Here is a 22,220-nt window from a genome sequence, read left to right as displayed (position 1 = left end):
TCTGCATGTTGCTGTCCTGTTTTCCCAGCACCACTTGCTGAAGAGACTGTCTTTATTCCATTGCATATTCTCTCCCACTTTGTCAAAGATTAGTTGGCCATACATTTGTGAGTCTGTTTCTGTGTTCTCTATTCTGTTCCATTGATCTGAGTGTCTGTTCTTGTGCCAGTACCATACTGTCTTGATGGTTACAGCTTTGTAGTATAGCTTGAAGTCTGGGATTGTGATGCCTCCTGGTTTGGTTTTCTTTTTCAAGATCGCTTTGGTTATTTGAGTACACAGTTTTAATTGTTACTTTCATGATTTATATTTTCTGTTTGGTAATAACTGGGCATTTTAGATGACATATTATAGCAAATCTGGATACTGAGTTCCCCTCCCCCTTTGAAGCTTGTTGTTTGCCTGATTATTTATTTAGAAATGAAAGCTGGACAATTTTTTTTGTACTGAGATATCCTTCTCTTCAGTGTGAAGTTTCTAATGTTGCTTTTCTTAGGGCATAGACTTGGCCATGCATACTGCGACCTTTAGATGATAGTTTTTTTAAAGGGGTCTCTTTGAGTATTTCTTTTTTTATTTTTTTCTTGGTTATTTCTTTCTTTTGTTTCTCTGTTAAGGTATCACACAGGGATCAATAAGAAATGTGTGAAACACTGTTCAACCACGAAAAAAGGCAGTTGTATAAACTGAACTATATAACAAAACTAAAGGTTTCTACCTCACCTGAGAAATTTGCTTGATAGTTCAATCATATAGAGGAAATTAGTAACCAACGAAATAACTATCTGCTAAATTCCTCTTCTTATTCATTTCATAAGCTAGAATTTCTGCTTTTGTAAATAAAAAGAAACTATCCCATGTAACCATAAAAAAAGAAAGTGAATAGAACAGCACTTAAAATGTTTCCATCAAGCATATTCCAAGCTGACTTAGCATTATATTTTATGGATCATATTTTAATGGATGAGTTCTAAAACCTATAATATGTGGCTAATTGTCCATTTATAGTAACTGCTAGAATTCCACTAATTATAGGAGAGACTTTACAAAGACGTTTTATCACATAATAATAGCACATAGATTCAACAATCTTTAAAGATCCAAATTTAAACTCCAGAGGAAATAATAAACCTTAAATAGACTTGAAATTTTTTGTTCTTACCAGGATTACTCTTTGACTCTGTCTTGATTTCTCTCTTTATTATACCTCTTCCAATAGCACCTAGGAGGCCTTCTCTATCAGTGTCTATAGAAATAAACAATTCTAAAACACTTTGTAAGGTAAATGTTAACATGTGTGCTTGTGTGTCTAGTATTCCTCTAATTAGCATTTATTATAGGAGGAGAATTATAGTGAAATGTCTGTCTGGCAAAAACATAATACCTTAGAATCCAGATAGCTATTAGTGGTCACGTAAGCCCCATCATACTGAAGCGTAGAGATGTTTAGTGATTTGACAAAGATGGCATATCTGGATAATGACAAAATTGATGCTCAAACTGGGGCTTCATCTAGAGCTTTTCCCAGAAAATATAAAGTCTTTAACAAGTTTAAATCACACCAGAGCATTTAAGTTAATAATATAACCTTCATGTACATATTAAAAACACATTCATCTAGTGAGGCACGGCATTACTTTTTTTTCCCCAGGTCAGCTTATAAACTATGGTCACTGGAGTCACAGACATTATTGTGAGGCAGAAGTTCTTGACTTGTCTAGGAATATTTTAATGCTCCCCATTTTTATTAGGTTATGTCACTTTAAATCAAGTAGGCATTAGTGATGGAAAAGAATAACAAATAACATATGGAAGGAGATAAAATGCTGTCTCAAATCTTCTTAGCATGTAGACCCTCCACCTGGAGAGGAGGAAATGGGTAATTTGCAATCATGTGAACATTGACATTGCATCCCTTTCCATTTGAGTCTTCACATGATTTTTAGGTTTTTTTCCTGGATGTGGAAATACTATGTAGGTCTAATGACAGAAAAAATAAAAAGAAACTTATTTAAAATAATTTCACACTGCACAAGAAATAACTAGAATTGGTGACTCTCGGTTACCAATGGGCAAAATTTTAATTGGTTCTAATACAGCATATAACTGAAGTTGAAAACATTTCCATGATCCAGATATAGATTGGAAGTCTTGCTTTGGAGAAATGACTGAGCCTATGAATTTTAAAGTTTTCAATATCACCATAAAACAAAATATATACTGCCATTGTAACCTAAACAGAGGTAGATACCACCAGATGGGGCATCATTACTAAAACCAAAGACAAATAGGATTGGTCAGAACAGGTTTTAAATATTAAGTAATGACATTTGTGAAAGTAATATGAGCTATAGATTCACATAACTGGAGAACATTAGCAGACCTATTTTAGCCTTTTGGTCTTTCTCTAACAGATGTAATTAGAATAACTGATTCACATGAACTGAGAAGGCAAGGGATTCTTATATAAGCAGGGAAGCAATGAGAATAGCCCCTGGGTGCAGATTGGATTAAACAGTAGGAGCACAAAAGGTAAGTGGTGGGGAAATTTATAAGAGTTACAATTTTCCTCTTTCACAATATTGTTCCATTTCTTTAAGTCTTCTTAAAAAATCTTATGCTGCTTAGAATTTCTTGAGTTATTTTTAAAATATACATAAGGTATAAAATTTGCCCATTTTAAATGTTTAATTAATGGTTAGTAATATATTCCTAGAATTGTGTAACTGTCAGTACAGTTGTAGAATCTACTTAAGATTTATATCATTAAATTCCAGTGAGAGTTAGAAATTTTCCACCATATTTTTGATACAGATTTTGTATATAACTCTAAATTCCTATTCTCTTTCTACATATAAATATAAATATAAAAATACAAATATAAATATATATAAATTCATTTATTATAAAAATGTTTCATTGTTTATAAAACTGTGCCCTATAGAGAAACTGAAAGAATAAGAGCAAGTATGTATGGATAGTATTTGCTATATTAACCATTTTTTGTCTCAGTTTTATTTTTATTTTATTTTTTAATATAATTTATTGTCAAATTGGCCAACATACAGTATGTAAAGTGTGCTCTTGATTTTTGGGGTAGATTCCCACAGTTCATTGCTTACATACAACACCCAGTGCTCATCCCAACAAGTGCCCCCCTCAATGACCATCTCCCATTTTCCCTTCCCCCCCATCCCCCTCCAACCCTCAGTTTGTTCTCTGTATTTAAGAATCTCTTATGGTTTGCCTCCCTCTCGCTCTATTTGTAGCTATTTTTTCCCCTTCCCTTCCCCCATGGTCTTCGGTTAATTTTCCAAAGATCCACATGAGAGAAAACGTATGATATCTTTCTCTGACTGACTCATTTCACTTAGCATAATACCTTCCAGTTTCATCCACATTGCTTCAAATGGCATGATTTCATTCTTTCTCATTGCCAAGTAGAGTTCCATTATATATATAAACCACATCTTCTTTACTCATTCATCACTTGATGGACATTTAGTCTCTTTCCATAATTTGGCTATTGTTGAAAGCGCTGCTATAAACATTGGGGTACATGTGCCCCTATGCATCAGCACTCCTGTATCCTTTGGGTAAATTCCTAGTAGTGCTATTGCTGGGTTTTAAGGTAGCTCTATTTTTAATTTTTTGAGGAACTTCCACACTGTTTTCCAGAGCAGCTGCACCAGTTTACATTCCCACCAACGGTGCAAGAGGGTTCCTTTTTCTCCAAATCATCACCAGCATCTGTCATTTCCCAAGTTGTTCATTTTAGCCACCCTGACCAGTGTGAGATGGTATCTCAGTGTGGTTTTGATTTGTATTTCCCTAATGAGAAGTGACGTCGAGCATCTTTTCATGTGTCTGTTGGCCATTTGGTGTCTTCTTTGGAAAAGTGTCTATTCATGTCTTCTGCCCATTTCTTCACTGGATTATTTGTTTTTTGACTGTTGAATTTGGTAATTTCTTTATAGATTTTAGGCACTAACCCTTTATCCAATATGTCCTTTGCAAATGTCTTTTTCCATTCCATCAATTGCCTTTTAATATTGTTGATTATTTCCTTTTTAGTGCAGAAGCTTTTTATCTTGATGAGGTCTCAATAGTTCACTTTTGCTTTTAATTCCCTTGCCTTTGGAGATGTGTTGAGTAAGAAATTGCTGTGGCTGAGGTCCAAGAGGTTGTTGCCTGCTGTCTTCTCTAGAGTTTTGATGGTTTCCTGTCTCACATTTAGGTCCTTCATACATTTTGAGTTTATTTTTGTGTATGATGTAAGAAAGTGGTCCAGTTTCATTCTTCTGCATGTTGCTGTCCAGTGCTCCCAGCACCATTTGCTAAAGAGACTGTCTCTTTTCCATTGGATACTCTTTCCTCCTTTGTTGAAGATTAGTTGGCCATATATTTGTGGGCCCAATTCTACATTCTCTATTCTATTCCATTGGTCTATGTGTCTGTTTTTGTGCCAATACCATACTGTCTTGATGATTACAGCTTTGTAGTACAGCTTTAAGTCTGGAATTGTGATGCCTCCCACTTTGGTTTTCTTTTTCAATATTACTTTAGCTATTTGGGGTCTTTTTTGGTTCCAACAACTTTAGGATTGTTTGTTCTAGCTTTGAGAAGAATGCTGGTGCAATTTTGATTGGGATTGCATTAAATGTGTAGATTGCTTTGGGTAGTATTGACATTTTAACAATATTTATTCTTCCAATCCATGAGCATGGAATGTTTTTCCATTTCTTTTTGCCTTCTTCAGTTTTCTTCATAAGTTTTCTGTAGTTTTCAGCATACAGATAGATCTTTTTAATATATTTAGTTAGGTTTATTCCTAGGTATTTTATGGTTCTTGGTGCAATTATAAATGGGATCATTTTCTTTATTTCTCTTTCTAATGCTTCATTATTGGTGTATAGAAATGCAACTGATTTCTGTACATTGATTTTGTACCCTGTGACTTTGCTGAATTCATGTATCAGTTCTAGCAGCCTTTTTGTGGAGCCTTTTGGGTTTTCCACGTGGAGTAGCATGTTGTCTGCGAAAAGTAAAAGTTCGACTTCCTCTTTGCCAATTTTGATATCTTTTATTTCATCTTGTCTGCTTGCTGATACTAGGACTTCCAACATTATGTTGAACAACAGTGTTAAGAGTGAAAATCCCTGTTGTGTTCCTGATCTCAGGGGGAAAGCCCTCAGTTTTTCCCCATTGAGGATGATATTAGCTGTGGGCTTTTGATATATGGCTTTTATGATATTTAAGTATGTTCTTTCTATCCCAACTTTCTTGAGGGTTTTTATTAAGAAAGATGTTGTTTTTTGTCAAATGCTTTTTCTGCATCTATTGACAGTATCATATGGTTCTTATCCTTTCTTTTACTGTTGTGATGTATCACATTGATTGACTTGCACATACTGAACCAGCCCTACAGCCCAGGAATGAATCCCACTTGATCATGGTGAATAATTCTTTTTATATGCTGTAGAATTCAATTTGCTAGTATGTGGTTGAGAATTTTTGCATCCATGTTGATCAGGGATATTGGTCTGTAATTCTCCTTTTTTTATGGGGTCTCTGTCTGGTTTGGGAATCAAGGTTATGCTGTCTTCATAGAATGAGTCTGGAAGTTTTCCTTCCATGTCTATTTTTTTGGAACAGCTTGAGAAGAATAGGTATTAACTCTGCTTTAAATGTCTGGTAGAATTCCCCTAGGAAGTCATCTGGCCCAGGAATCTTATTTGCTGGGATATTCTTGATAACTGATTCAATTTCTTCACTAGTTATGGGTGTGTTCAAATTTTCTATTTCCTCCTGTTTGCGTTTTGGTGTGTGTGGATGTCCAGGAATTTGTCCATTTCTTCAGGTTGTCCAGTTTGTTTGCATGTAATTTTTCATAGTATTCTCTGATAATTTCTTGTATTTCTGAGGGATGGTTGTGATAAATCCATTTTCATTTGTGACTTTATATATTTGGGTCCCTTCTCTTTTCTTTTTGAGATGTCGGGCTAGGGGTTTATCAATTTCATTTATTTTTTCAAAAAAACCACCCCTCAGTTTCATTTATTTGTTCTGCTGTGTTTGGGGATTATATATTGTTTATACCTGGTCTGATCTTTATTATTTCCCTTCTTCTCCTGGCCATGGGTTTTCTTTGCTGTTCTGCCTCTAGTTCCTTTAGGTGTGCTGTTAGATTCTGTATTTGGATTTTTCTTGTTTCTTGAGATAGGCTTGTATTTTCCCCTTACGACTGCCTTTGCTGCATCCCAAAGGGTTTGGACTGCTGTGTTTTTATTTTCATTTGTTTCCATATATGTTTTAATTTAATTTTAATTGCCTGGTTGACCCATTAATTCTTTAGTAAGATGTTCTTTAACCTCCATGAATTTGGAGGTTTTCCAAACTTTTTCCTGTGGTTGATTTCAAGTTCCAAAGCATTGTGATTTGAAAGCGTGTACAGTATGATCTCAATTCTTTTGTATTTACTGAGGGCTATTTTGTGAAGCAGTATGTGATCTATCTTGGAGAATATTCCACGAGCACTCGAGAAGAATGTATATTCTGCTGCCTTTGGATGAAAAGTTCTGAATATCTGTCAAGTCCATGTGGTCCAGTGTATCATTCAGGGCCATTATTTATTGATTTTCTATCTGGAGGATCTGTCCATTGTTATAAGTGGAGTATTAAAGTTCCCTGCAATTACCACATTCTTACCAATAAAATTGCTTATGTTTGTGATTATTTTATGTATTTGGGTGTTTCCAAATTCAATGCAGAAACATTTATAGCTGTTAGTTCTTCTTGGTGGATAGAGCCCATAATTATTATATAATGCCCTTCTTCATCCCTTGTTATAGTCTTTAGTTTAAAATCTAGTTTGTCTGATATAAGTATGACTACTCCAGCTTTCTTTTGGCTTTCAGTGGCATGATAGATCGTTCTTCATCACCTCACTTTGAATCTGAAAGTGTCCTCAGGTCTAAAATGGGTCTCTTGTAGGTAGCAAATAGATAGCTCTTATCTTTTTATCCATTCTGATACCCTATGTCTTTTGATTGGAGCATTTAGTCCATTTACATTCAGTGTTATTATTGAAAGATATGGATTTAGAATCATTGTGTTCTGTAGGTTGCATGCTTATAGTGATGTCACTGTTCCTTTGTGGTCTTTGCAACATTCTACTCACAGAGTCCTCCTTAGGATCTCTTGCAGGGCTGGTTTAGTGGTGATGAATTCCTTCAGTTTTTGTTTTTCTAGGAAAACCGTTATCTCTCCTTCTATTCTGAATGACAAGCTTGCTGGATAAAGGATTCTTGGCTGCATATTTTTCCTATTCACCACATTGAAAATTTCCTGACACTCCTTTCTAGCCTGCCACGTTTCAGTAGATGGGTCTGCTACTACCCTTATGTGTCTACCTTTGTATGTTAAGTCCTGTTTATCCCCTAGCTGCTTCAAAATTCTCTTTATCCTTCTATTCTGCCAGTTTCACAATGATATGCCATGCAGAAGATCAATTCAAGTTACATCTGAAGGGAGTTCTCTGTGCCTCTTGGATTTCAATATCTGTTACCTTTCCCAGATTGGGGAAGTTCTCAGCTATGGTTTGTTCAAGTACACCTTCAGCCCCTTTCTTTCTCCCTTCTTCTTCTGGAACTCCTCTGATATGGATTTTATTCTGTTTCATTGAATCACTTAGTTCTCTAATTCTCCCCTTGTGGTCTAGAATTTTTTATCTTTTTCTCACCCTCATCTTTTTCCATAATTTTATCTTCTATTTCACTTAATCTCCCATCTGCCTCTACAGTTCTTGCTGTCACTGCTTCTACTTTATTTTGCACCTCATTTGCAGAATTTTTTAATTCATCATGACGATTTCTTAGTTCCTTGATCTCTGCAGCAATAGATTCTCTGCTGTCTTCTATGCTCTTTTCAAACCCAGGGATTAATCTTATGATTATTATTCTAAATTCTTGTTCAGTTATATTGTTTATATCTGCTTTGATCAATTCCTTAGCTTTCATTTCTTTCTGGAATTTCTTTTGAGGAGAATTCCTCCATTTCATCATTTTGGCTAGTTTTCTGTCCCTTATGTGTTTTAAAAGCTTGTTATGTGCCCTGCACCTGGGAACACTAATATATTAAAGAGGGGCTATACACTGTCCAAGGCTTGTCCCTTCAGGAGGTGTTTTTTGGAGTGTGTTACTTGCTCTCTGTTGTTGTGACTCTGGCTGCTTTATCTCCGTACTTGTAGTAATGTTTTGGACCCTCCACAAAGTGTGCTTTGAGTTGTTCATTGAAGTAGTCCTGGGATAGCAAACAAACAAACAAGCAAACAGAAAAAAACAAAACAAAACAAAACACTGGCTACAGCAAAACAACAGGATTGGAGTGGCGTTGATGGAAGAAGCCTTATACTATACAAAGAGAGAAATGACAGGGGCAGGGAAAAAGAAAAGAAAATTGACAAGGCAGAGAAACTCTATGGCTTAATCCAGAGATAGAGCAGGGAAAATAAAGAAGGAGATATAGAATAGGTATAAAGAGAACAGATTAAATATGTCTGCTTAAACAAACCAACAACCAGAATAACTAGACAAGGAAAGAAAGAGAGAAAAATACACACACACACACACACACACACACACACACACACAATATGAATTGTCCAAGAATAAAATCAGAAATACAAAACCCCTGGGTGCCTTGTAACCGGTGGCAGCACTGGTCTGGTAGAGGGGCTGTTTGGTTGGTCAGTGTCAATCCTGCTCTCGTAAATACACAGTTACCAGGCACAGAAGGGCATGGTTTGGTATAGGTAGGGACCCCCTCCACTGTGGGTCTGCTGTCAGTTCCCTGAAGCTCCACCTTGTTGGTGTCGGGGAGAAAAATGGCAACACCCCGGTCTCTCCTCCACAGACCAGGTGTCCCAAACCACTGTTTTCAGACTGTCCTCACAGTGCCGCAGATGGGAACAAGGCAGTTTGTCCCGCTCCACCAACTCCTACACCTCCCTGGTGCTTGGCTGTGATTTAAACCCCGATGTCTTAATGGATCCCACTCCATGCGCCCTGGTTCAGGGGAAAGCTGCTGCATGCTGCCCCACTTGAGGCGGTTTGTCCCACTTGACCAACTCCTACACCTTACTGGCACTTGCCTGGACTTAAACCCTGATGTCTTAAAGGGTCTCCCTCCAAGTGCCCCAGTTTTGGGGAAGTGCTGCTCCACGCCACCTGTATATGGCCTCTGGCTGAAAGGCGCAGGCAGTCTTTGTACTTTGAATGGTTATATACCTTCTTGCCACATCACTCCAGGGAGGGGATTGCTTTCTTCCATTGAAGACTGTGCCTGTGAACTAGTTACTAAGCCTGGGGCTGGCTCCCCTCCTCCCCAGGTGGGTGAACAGGGCAGCCAGCCCCAGTCCGGAGAAAGCCCTGCAGTTAGCGATTGGATCTTTCTCCGTTCTGCTCCGTGGTTTTGTTCTTGTCCAGATACAGTCCTACACTTTCTCCAATCCTTGCCTACACAGCCCATTTTATCTCCCCCAGTTCGCAATCACACACCTATGGCCCGTCCAGGTTGTCCCTGTGGGTCCCTAGAGATGTCTTTGTCACTCTGTAACCCAGACTCTTGGAATTCAAAGTCCTTTGGCCTCAACACTGCTGTGTTTGAGGGAGGAAGGAACTTTGGGTTCCCCTACTTCTCCATGTTGGATCTTAACCATCTTGTTTATAAACATCTAGTTCTCTTTAAGCCATTGTTTCAAATTATATTCTCTGCTCTAATTTCTCAGCTCTTATTGTAGTATTTCAGTACTTTAGTTTTGCTCATTCTTTCTTCTTTTTTTTTAAACATTTTTTAATGTTTATTTATTTTTTAGAGACAGAGCATGAGCAGGGGAGGGGAAGAGAGAGAGAGGGAGACACAGAATCTGAAGCAGGCTCCAGGCTCTGAGCTGTCAGCATAGAGCTGGATGCAGGGCTTGAACCCACAAACCATGAGATCACTACCTGAGCCAAAAGTAGGATGCTTAACCACCTGAGCCACTCCACTCATTTTCTTCTGACAGCATAAATTTACTGAGCAGTTCTAGTGAATTTTAATATTTCAGTTACTGTATTTCCATGCTTTCTTTTTTAAAATAATATCCTTCCCTTCACAGTTATTTGCAAAAGACAAAGCCTTTGGACATGTGGACACAGTCACCTTTAGATGACAGTGTTTTTTAACAGGGATATATATATATATATATATATATATGTGAAAAATACAGTCAAATATCTGTATATATTGCATATGTACATGCATATATATGCATATATGGCATATGCAGGCAATGGCAGTATGTTCATCGCTGTTAATGAGTAAAGGCAATAGTATAATCTCCAAACTATATAACACAGCCAATGTACTCTGTTACAGTTGATATACCATAAATATGGCATCAAATAGAAGGAAATGGTAACTAATGAATTAACTATTCTAAATTCTTGTTGCTATTATATTCATGAAGTATAGAAAATTAATAATATATGATTGGACACACTTTCACCAACCATATTTTAAGGCCACTATAGCATTTTATTTTATGGTCTAATTTCTAAATGGATGATTTCTAAAACTCCTAATATCTAGGTAAATTTTTATTTCTAGTAAACACCAGAGTATAATGAATTATGAGAATATTTATGAAGATTTTATCTGTATAGTAATAACATATAGCTACTATTTTCATATAGACCCAGTCTTCATTAAACTCCAAAGAAGTGCGTGGATGGAACTGGAGAGTGTGATGCTAAGTGAAATAAGCCATACAGAGAAAGACAGATACCATATGGTTTCACTCTTATGTGGATCCTGAGAAACTTAACAGAAACCCATGGGGGAGGGGAAGGAAGAAAATAAAAAAGAGGTTAGAGTGGGAGAGAGCCAAAGCATAGAAGACTGTTAAAAACTGAGAACAAACTGAGGGTTGATGGGGGGTGGGAGGGAGGGGAGGGTGGGTGATGGGTATTGAGGAGGGCACCTTTTGGGATGAGCACTGGGTGTTGTATGGAAACCAATTTGTCAATAAATTTCATATAAAAAATGAAAAAAAAAACTCCGAAGAAGTGCATTTAAAACCAGAAATATAGACTTGCAAACTCTTGTTCTTACCAGGGAGACTCTTTGATTGTATCTTCTTTTCCTTCACCAATATACTTCTTTCAATGGCATCCTTCAAGTGTTCTATATCAGTTTCTATACAAATAAGAACACCAAAACACTTCATAAGGTAACTCTACTAAGATAGAACTATCTACTTGTTATTAAATAATAAGAATTATAATAAAATATTTGTATTGCCAAATCAGCAAACTTTATTATTGGAAGGTATACTAGCAATCATTAAGTCTCCATATATTGTGTATCTAGATAATGACAAAATTGATGCACAAACTTACGTATCATAATCTTTTAACCACTGCCCTTTCCATACAATACTATGTCTTTGGTTAAAATAAAATATACTGGAGAGTGTATGATAATAATATAACTTTCAAGTTTATACTAAAATCATCATCATATTGTAGGGGTATACCTAGGGATGTGGAACATAACATTTTTTTCCTCACAGGTTACATTACAAACCATGGCCTCCATTGTCAGAGAAAATTAGCAGGGAGCAGAAAATCTTCGACTTACCTAAGAATATTTTATGCCCCTTTCATATTATTTAATTGTAAAAAAAAAAGTAGGCATCTGTAGTGGAAAAGAATAACAAGATATTTTGTAGATTAAAGGGAAAAAAGTGGTTTCCTGGGTCTCGTTAGCATGAAGACATTGTTACTGGGGAGGAGGAAATGGTTAAATTTGCAGGAATGCCAGGATTGAGACTTGGTTTCTCTTCATTCGAGTGTTTATGTGATTTGAAATTTTTGCTTGATTTAAAAACTACAACTAGATCCAATTACAGGAAAAATATATGAACATGGCTAAAGGACAGTTTATACTGAAAAAGGAACACTTAAGAATCATCAAGTAAGGTCAGCTACAGGGTCTAAAGTTTTGTGAAGTTGTTTCTAACAGCATGCACCTAGATTTGGAAACCTGTCATGAGCTAGTCATCCAGATGGAAGTGTTTCTTTGGAAAAATGGCTGAGTCAATAAATAGTTAATGTTGCACTGTGACCTTGGCAATCCAAGTATAGCAACACTGCAATCTGTATAAAGGTGGTGACCTGCTACAGCATTACAAAAATGAAATGTGTCGGATTTGGTAGAACTAGTTTTCAATAATTAAGTAACAACCAGTTGAGAATGTAATAAGATCTATGGCAAAACAAATAAATAAAACATGGGCGAATATTAACAGATGTATTTTAACTTCTCTGGATCTTTCTCCAACTGGTATATATAAGAAAGATTTGCTCATTTGAATTGAGGAAGCAAAGGATCCTCAAATAAACAAAAGGCAATGTGAATAGTATTTGAGAAAAGATCAGGTTAACTATTAGGAATTAAAAGTTATGTGCTGGAGAAATAACCTAGAGTCACATTTTTTTCACTTGTATCTTTCCACTTCCCTAATTATTTTTTTAAATCCTATTGTGCTTGGAGTTCACTGAGCTGTTTTTAAAAATGATATAACAGAGTACAGATCTTTTACCTTTTTGGTTAGGTGTATTCCTAGATATCTTATGGTTTTGGTACAATTGTAAATGGGATCGATTCCTTGGTTTCTGTTTCTGCTGCTTCATTACTGGTGTATGGAAATGCAACACATTTCGGTACATTAATTTTGTATCCTGTGACTTTACTGAATTTATGTATCAGTTCTAGCAACTTTTTGGTGGAATCTTTTGGGTTTTCTACATAGAGTATCATACAATCTGCAAATAGTTCAAGTTAGACTTCTTTGCCAATTTGGAGGACTTTTATTTCTTCTTATCTGATTGTTGAGGTGAGGACTTATAGTACTATATTAAATAATGGTAGTGAGAGTGGACATCCCTGTCTAGTTCCTGACCATAGAAAAAAAGCTCTCAGTTTTTCCCCATTGAGGATGATATTAGCTGTGGGTCTTTTGTATATGGCCTTTATAATGTTGAGGTATGTTCCCTCTATCCCTACTTTTTGAGGTTTTTCATGAAGAATGGATGCTGTACAGGGATGTCTGGGTGGCTCATTCAGTTAAACATCTGACTTCAGCCCAGGTCATGATATCATAGTTCCTGGGTTCAAGTCTCATGTTGGGCTCTCTGCTGACAGCTCAAAGCCTGGAGCCCACTTTGGATTCTCTGTCTCTGTGTCTCTCTGCACCTCCCCTTCTCTCTCTCTCTCTCTCTCTCTCTCTCTCTCTCTCTCTCTCTCAAAAAAGCGAATAAACATTAAAAAGTGTTTTAAAAAGGAATGGATGCTTACATATGATTCTTTCCCTTTCTTTTATTAAAAGATCTGTAACTTGAAAACTATAAAACACTGATGAAATAAATTGAAGGTAACACAAAGAAATGGAAAAACATTCCATGCTCATAGATTCGAAGAACAAACATTATTAAAATGTCTATACTACCCAAAGCAATCTATACATTTAATGCAATCTCTATCAAAATACCACAAGCATTTTTCACAGAACTAGAACAAACAATCATAAAATTTGCATGGAACCACAAAAGACCCCAAATAGCCAAAGCAACCTTGAAAAAGAAAAGCAAAGCTGGAGGCATCACAATTCCAGGCTTCAAGCTATATTACAAAGCTGTAGTGATCAAGGCAGTATGGTATTGGCACAAAAACAGACATATAGATCAATGTGTCTATATGACAGAAAACCCAGAAATGAACCCACAACTATAAGGCTGACAAATCTTCAACAAAGAGGGAATAAATACACAATGGGAATAAGACAGTTTCTTCAACAATGGTATTGGGAAAACTGGACAGCGACATGCAGGAGAATGAACCTGGACCACTTTCTTATACCATACACAAAAATAAATTCAAAATGGATGAAAGTCCTAAATGTGAGATGAGAAACCATCAAAATCCTACAGGAGAACACAGGCAGTAACCTGTTTGACTAGCAACTTCTTACTAGATACATCTCCTGAGACAAGGGAAACAAAAGCTAAAATAAACTTCAGGACTTCATCAAGAGAAAAAGTTTCTGCACAGCGAAGGAAACAATCAACAAAACTAAAAATCGGCCTATGGAATGGGAGTAGATATTTGTAAATGATATATCTGACAAAGGGTTAGTATCCAAAAATATGTAAGGAACCTAGAAAACTCAACACGCAAAAAGCAAATAACCCAGTTGAAAAATGGGCAGAAAACATGAATAGTCATTTTTCCAAAGAAGACATCGAGATGGCTGACACATGAAAAGATGCTCAACATCACGCATCATCAGAGAATTAGAAATCAAAACTTTAATGAGATATTCTGACATCTGTTGGAATGGTTAAAATTAATAACACAGGAAACAACAAATGTGGGTGACAATGTGGAAAAAGGGGAACCGTTGTCTTACACTGTTGTTGGGAATGCAAACTGGTGCAGTCACTCTGGAAAACAGTATGGAGGTTCCTCAAAGAGTCAAAATAGAACTACCCTATATGTATGTATGTATATGTATATGTGCATATATATATATATAATTTCATATATATTACATATATATAAAGTTTTGTGAGTTGTAATATATATATATACATATATTATATACATATTTCACCTCTTCTTTATCCATCCATAAGTTGATAGACATTAGACTATTTCCATTTATTGTAGATAATGTTGCTATAAACATCAGAGTACGTGTATCCCTTCAAATTAGTATTTTTGTATCCTTTCAAAAAAATTGTTAATAGTTTCTTTTCTAGAGCAATTTAGGGTTTCAGAGAAGTTACACAGAAAGTACAGAGTTCCCAAATACTTCTTACCCCTAACACACAATTTCCCGTTATTAACATCCTATTTTAGATAATATATTTGTTGCAGTTGATGAACCAATGTTGATGAGTTACTAATAATACTCATGGTTTATGTTAGTGACTCCTTTTGTTGTACAATTCTACAGATATTGACAAATATATAGTATCATGTGTCCACCACTATATTATTATACAAAATAGCTTCAGCACCCTGAAAATTCCTTGTGCTCCAACTCTTCATTACTCCTTAATCTGAACCCCTGGCTACTTCTGAAATTTTAACTATCTGTATAGTTTTGCCTTTCTCAGAGTGGTATATAGTTGAAATAATATAGCTTTTCCAAGCTGGCTTCTGTCACTTAGCAATGTGTGCTTAAGTTCCTTCCATGTCTTTCTGTAGCTTGATAGCCCAATTCTTTTTATTATTGAATAATATACCATTATATAAATGTACCACAGGTTGTTAATCCATTAACCTATTGGAAAACATCTTTGTTGCTTCCAAAATGGGGCAATTATACGTAAACCTGCTATAAATATTCATGTGCAGGTTATTGCCTGGATATAAGGTTTCATTTGGGTAAACACTTGGGAGCATAATTACTGGATTGTATGGTAAGATAATGTTGACCTTTATAAAAATGTCAAACTGTCTTCCAAAGTGGGTATAGCATTTTTCATCTTCAAAAACAATAAATGAGAGTTCATGCATTCCATATACTTTACTACATTTTGTGTTGTCAGTTTTTGGTTTAGCCATTCTCATAGGTGTATATCATTAGGTATTTCATTGTTTTTATTTGCAATTTCCTAATGACATTTGATGATTTCATTATGCTTACTTGTCATCTTCTATCTTCTTTGAAGAGATGGATGTTCAGATATTTTAAGGGTTTTAAAATAGCATTGTTTTTTTAATGTTTAATTATTTTTATATATTTCAAACACAAATACTTTATATGAGATACGTGTTTGGCAAATATTTTCTATCAATATATAGTATGTATTTTAATTCTCTTAAAAATGTCTTTCACAAAATGTAAGTATTAATTAAAAAAAAGTCCAAACTCATCACAATTTTTCTGCTTCTCTTTTTCGAGTTTCCTAAGGGGGAGGAGAGATTATTGATTTTTTACTTTCTTATTTTCTAATATATGAATTCAACGCTATAAATTTCCTTCTAAGCACTCCTTTCACTGTTTTATCACACACATTTTGATAAGTAATATTTTAATTTTCACTTAGTTCAAATTTTTTAAATTTATTTTGACACTTCTTCTTAGAACATGCACTTTAGAGGTATATTGTTTCATCTTCAAATATTTTGAGATTTTCCATCTACATGTGTCACTGATTTCTCATTTAATTTCATTATGGGCTGAGAGCATGATTTGTGTGATTTATATTTTAGACAAATTTTTAACACACTATTTCTATCTTAAAATGTGGTCCATCTTTGTGAATATAGCTTGTGAGTTTGAAAGCAATGCGTATTCTGCTATTGTGGATGGGGTATTCAGATAGATATCGATTAGATGCAGTTCATTGATGGTGTTGTTGAGTTCACCTATGTTATTATTGATTTTTTTGCCTGCTGGTTATAGTCATTTCTGATAGAAGGGTGAAGTTTCCAAGTGTAATAATGGATGTTTTTATTTCTCCTTATAGTTTTATCTATAGTCCAGTTTTTGCCTATGTATTTTGGCACATATGAGTTAAGGCATACACACATTAAGGAATATTATATATTCTTGGAGAATTTGTTCTTTTATTATTACTTAACACTTCTATTTATCCCTGGTAATTTTTCTTGCCTTGAACTCTTTTTCTTTTTTTCAGTCTGCTTTTTCTGATCCTAATACAGCTATTCATGCATATTTTTCTCCATGCCTTTATGACATATCCATTTTTCCACCTTAATTGAAGTGTAATTAACAAATAAAATTATAATATATTTAAAGTGCACAGCACAACGATTTGATATTTGTACACATTGTAAAATGGTTGTCACAATCAAGCTAACACATCCATGACTTCACATAGTGAATTTCCCTTCCTTCCCTCCCCTCCCCTCCTTTCTTTTTTTCTTTCTCTCTTTCTTTCTTTCTTTCTTTCTTTCTTTCTTTCTTTTCTTCTCCCTCCGTCCCTCCTTCCCTCCCTTCCTGTTTAGTGAGAGTGTTTATCAAATATCACATAAGCAATAGAGTATTATTAGATATAATCCTCAGAATTTACTTACCTAATAACTAAAAGTTTGAACCCTTTGACCAATCACTCTCCAGGTTTATCCTCATGTTTTCAAGAGGCAGTATTTCCTTCATTTTTATGGCAAAATTATATATATATATATATATATACACACACACATATATATGCATATATATGTTAGATATAGATATATATGTATATACATACATGTTTGTGTACACATACACATAGGTATCTACATATTCATTATTCGTTATCTATTATCCATCAGTCATCAATGGATGGTGAGCAGTTAGGTTATTTCCATCTTGGCTAATGTAAATAATGCCACTATAAATATGGGTGTACAAATGTTCCTTTGAGATAATGATTTCCTTTTCTTCACATATAAATCCAGCTTGTGACTGCTAGACCATATGGTAGTTCTATTTTTAATTTTTTTAAAACCTCTGTATATTTATTAAATAATAAAATATTAAAGAAAAAAGAAAAATAAAATAAAATAAAAATAATAAATAAAATAAATAATAAAAATAATAAATCTATTATTATTTAATAAATAAACATTAAAGGAAAAAGAAACTAATATTTTCCATAATAGCTGCACAAATTTATATTATAATCAACAGTGTACAAGAGTTATATTTTCTTCACATTCTCACCAATACTTGTTATCCCATGTCTTCTGATCATAGCCATTCCAAAAAGTGTGAGCTGATACTTCATTGTGGTTTTGATTTGCATTTCCCTGATGATTAATGATGTTGAGCATATTTTCATATGTCTCTTGGGCATCTATATGTCTTCTTTGGAAAAATACCTGTTCAGATACTTAAGTTATTGTGATTGTGAATGAATTATTGGTGATTTTTCCATTGAGTTGTAGAAGTTCATTATATATTTTGGATATTAACCTCTTATCAGATAATGTAGTTTACAAATATTTTCTTCTGTTCTGTAGATTGCCTCTTCATTTTGTGATTGTTTCTTTTGCTATACAAAAGTGTTTTAGTTTGATATAGTCCTACTTTTTTCTTTTGTGCTTGTGCTTTTGATATCAAATCCAAAATTATTGCTTAGAGAAACATCAAGATATCCCCCTGTGTTTTCTTCTATGAGTATTATTGTTTTAGGATTTAAGTGTTTAATCCATTTGAATTGATTTTGTGTATTATGGAAATAGGTGATCATTCTTTTGCATAAAGTTACCCAGTTTTCCCAACAGCATTGAAGAAACTATGCTTTTCCCATTGTATATTTTTGGTATCTTTGTCAAAAAATCAGTTGACCATATGATAGTGGGTTTATTTCTGTGCTCTGTATTCTGTTCCATGGAATTATTTACCTATTTTTATGTCAACAACATATTGTCCTGATTACTGTATCTTTGTAATATAGTTTGAAATCAGACTAAGTGATGTCTCTAGCCTTGCCCGTCATGCTCAAGATTTCTTTAGCTATTTGCAGTCTTTTGTGGTCTATGAAAATTTTAGTGTAGTTTTTAAACATTTTTGTAAAAAATGCCATTGGTATTTCTTTTATTTTCAAATATTTGTTTCAGGAGTAGAATTTAGTAATTCATCACTTACATATAACTCCCAGTGCTCATCATAACAAGTACATTCCTCAACACCCATCACCCATTTAGCCCAGCCCTCCTACCTCCCTCAATCAACCCTCAGTTTGTTCTTTATTATTAACAGTCTCTTATGGTTTGTTTCTCTCTCTTTTCCCTCTCCTTCCCATTTGTTCATCTGTTTGTTTCCTAAATTCAACATATGAATGAAATAATTTGGTATATGTCTTTCTCTGACTTATTTTGCTTAGCATAATACATTCTAGTTTCATCCACACAAAGTACATGCACATACATACACACAACACATTCTTTATCCATTTACCAGTCAACAGACATTTGAGCTCTTTCCATAGTTTGGCTATTGTTGATAATGCTGCTATAAACATTGGGGTACATGTTTCCCTTCAAATCAGTACTTTTGTATCCTTTGGGTAAATACTAAGTAATACAATTCCTATGTCATAGAGTAGATCTATTTTTTACCTTTCAAGGAGCCCAGGTACTGTTTTCCAAAGTGGCTGCTCTAGTTTCTATTGCCACCAACAGTGTAAGAGGGTTCCCCTTTCTCCACATCTTTGCCAATATCTGTTGTTTCCTGTATTGTTAATTTCAGCCATTCTGACAGGTGTGAGGTGGTATCTCATCATGATTTTGATTTGTATATCTCTGATGATGATTGATGTTGAGCATCTTTTCTTGTGTCTGTTAGTCATCTGGATGTCTTCTTTGGAAAAATGCCTATTCATGCCTTTTGCCCATTTCTTCACTGGATTATTTGTTTTTTGGGTGTTGAGTTTAATAAGTTCTTTATATATTTTGGATACTAACCCTTTATCTGATATGTCATTTGAAAATATCTTCTCCCATTCTGTCAGTTGCCTTTTAGTTTTGCTGATTGTTTCCTTCACTGTGCAGAAGATTTTTATCTTGATAAGGTCCCAATAGTTCATTTTTGCTTTTGTTTCCCTTGCCTCAGGAGACACATCTAGAAAAAAAAGTTGCTACAACAGCTGTCACAGATATTATTGCCTGTGATCTCTTTTGGGATTTTTATTTTATGCAAAAATTCTAATTCAAAGGGGCATATGCACCCAAATATTTATTGCAGGTCTATTGACAACAGCCAAAGTATGGAAAGAGTCCAAATGTCCATTGATGGATAAATGGATAAAGAAGATGTGGTATATATACAATGTAATATTACTTAGCAATCAAAAAGAATAAAATCTTGCCATTTGCAACTACATGGATGGAACTAAAAGGTATTATGCTAATGAAATTAGTCAGTCAGAGAAAGACAAATATATGATTTAACTCATATGAGGAATTTAAGGTACAAAACAAATAAACATAAGGGAAGGGAAGCAAAAATAATATAAAAACAAGGAGGGGGACAAAACATAAAAGACTCTTAACTATAGGGAACAGAAGATTGCTGGAGGGATTGTAGGAGGGGGAGATGAGCTAAATGGGAAAGGGACATTAAGGAATCTGCTGGAAGCTGAGCTATCCCCAATTGAGTGGCAAAGCCCAGGCTGTGGACGGATTGGTGACTGCAAGGTGGCCCACCAACAGTGAAGCTTCTTGTACTCCTGCTTTTAGGTAGTTTGGCCTTAAAACTACCCGGGGTATTGTCTGTTGGAGAATTGCCCTTGACAGGCCCTCTGGGAAAAGAACCAGTAGGAAAGAAAATAAGGTTCCGCAAGAAATTGTGTGGCCTTACGTTTAGCCTTTACCATCCCCTATGGATGGACGCCTCATACCTTTGCCAGCAAAAAGGGCCTGTATAAGAGAGACATATGGATTTGAAAGCCCCACTCTGCTAACTAAGGAGTGTATCTATGGACACAAGTCACTCTAACCCCTTGGCCCACTTGGCCCCCAGGAGGCATTCCAGATGATGATTGAACCTAGTCGGTTAAAGTACAGAATGGTTCATTGGTTGCTAGGTGCACTGTCTCTCTGAGAATGTATAAGGCGTGGGTTTCTAAGGCCCTCTTGGCCCCCTTCCTGACACCTCGGACCCAGGCGAACACTTTTGTTCTTCAAAACCACAAATGGTTCAGGGAAACAACTAAGAGGTCATGTTCTTGTAACTGTTCCACTTGAGGTGTTGAGAGATAAATGATCTTTCGTGAAAACAGCAAAGCAAATACTTTGTAAATTATAGATAAACATAGATACATAATAAAAACAATAAAAGAAATTAATCAATAAGCAAAGGGCAGGAGGTAACGTTATGACAAAACAATCATGTTGTTCCTTATTGGGTGATTATACAAAGGAACAATTTTAGAATTGGGTAATGTTAGAAAAACATAGATGACATATGTTACAAGAAAATCACTAGTATATATAATGCCACGTTTACTGCAATAAATCGGCCAGCTCAACATGCTGCTGTTGTTTGTGTTCATTTTTATTTTAGTTTTTTATTTTAGTTTTTCATTTTTGTCTTAGTTTTGCTTTATTTTCACTTTTTTGCCGACGCTGTTCATCCTTCGGGAACCCCTGGACCTGCTGGAGCTGGACTCCAGCAGGAATCTACTCCTGAAATCATTGTACTGTATGCTAACTAACTTGGATGTAAATTAAAAATAGATAAAGTAAATAATAATAAAAATACAGGAGGACTATAAATAAATGAAAAGACTCAACTTCAAAAAAAAAAAGTCCAAACTTTGTGATAAGTAGATCAAAAAGCAGCTATATTGCCTATCTTGTGAAAGTACCATTTTTCTTATTCCATCTTGTTATTACAAATGATATAAGAAATCAAAATTATGTTCTCTAAGAAACTGATCATATAGCATCAAGTTTGTTATAAAAATTCACAATCTAGGGAGAATCCTATATATTTTTGTTTTATAAACAGGAAAGGAAAACTATTAAGTATTACCTAATGAAAGCTTGTTTGGTGGATTAATGAACACATAATTAAGTCACTTAAAGCTGAATATTAATTGATATATAGATTGATTAGAATAAAATTATTTTTAAATTGAGAAAGTCTGCCCTACATTTGAATTTCTTATCTTCTTTTAACAACAGAACTAGAGCTGAAATACTTTAACTCTTAGACTGTGTTTTACTTGCCCAAACATCATAAATTTCTACTTACCTATTACTTTGTTTAAATCTAATTGAAGTATTAGATCACTAATTGATGGATTAATTGCTGGAATATCTGCCATATCTGGAAGTTCTGAGGCTACTTCATTTTTGACTGGAATAATAACAGATTGCCAAATTAGTTGATTTAAAACTAAAATTTTATTTACAGTACAATTATAGCACATAAAATCAATTAGAAATATTTTACTATATAGTTATTCAGCCTTATTTTTTAAGTTCGTTCATTTGTTTGTTTGTTTATTTTTAGCATGAGCAGGGGAGGGGCAAAGAGAGAGAGAGAGAGAGAGAGAATCCCAAGCAGGCTCTGTGCTGTCAGGGCATAGCCTGATTTGGGGCTCTATCTCATGAGCCTGAGATTATTACCTGAGCTGAAATTAAGAGCTGGA

At 34.9% G+C, this 22,220-nt stretch overlaps 1 protein-coding gene across 1 annotated transcript in view; it reads right to left on the bottom strand.

The window, feature by feature from the left end:
• Positions 1-22,220, bottom strand: part of CCDC7 (coiled-coil domain containing 7) — a 407,709-nt gene that overhangs the window by 37,707 nt on the left and 347,782 nt on the right. Inside the window, 3 exon segments of the mRNA XM_045062653.1 lie at positions 1,163-1,246; positions 11,152-11,235; positions 21,821-21,925. Of these exon segments, the coding sequence (XP_044918588.1) occupies positions 1,163-1,246; positions 11,152-11,235; positions 21,821-21,925 (273 nt within the window).

This window comes from Felis catus, chromosome B4 (assembly GCF_018350175.1).
Source record: "Felis catus isolate Fca126 chromosome B4, F.catus_Fca126_mat1.0, whole genome shotgun sequence".
NCBI classification, from domain to species: domain Eukaryota; kingdom Metazoa; phylum Chordata; class Mammalia; order Carnivora; family Felidae; genus Felis; species Felis catus.
Note: the sequence above shows the minus strand (reverse complement) of the source record. Positions and strands in the feature narration are given on the sequence as shown.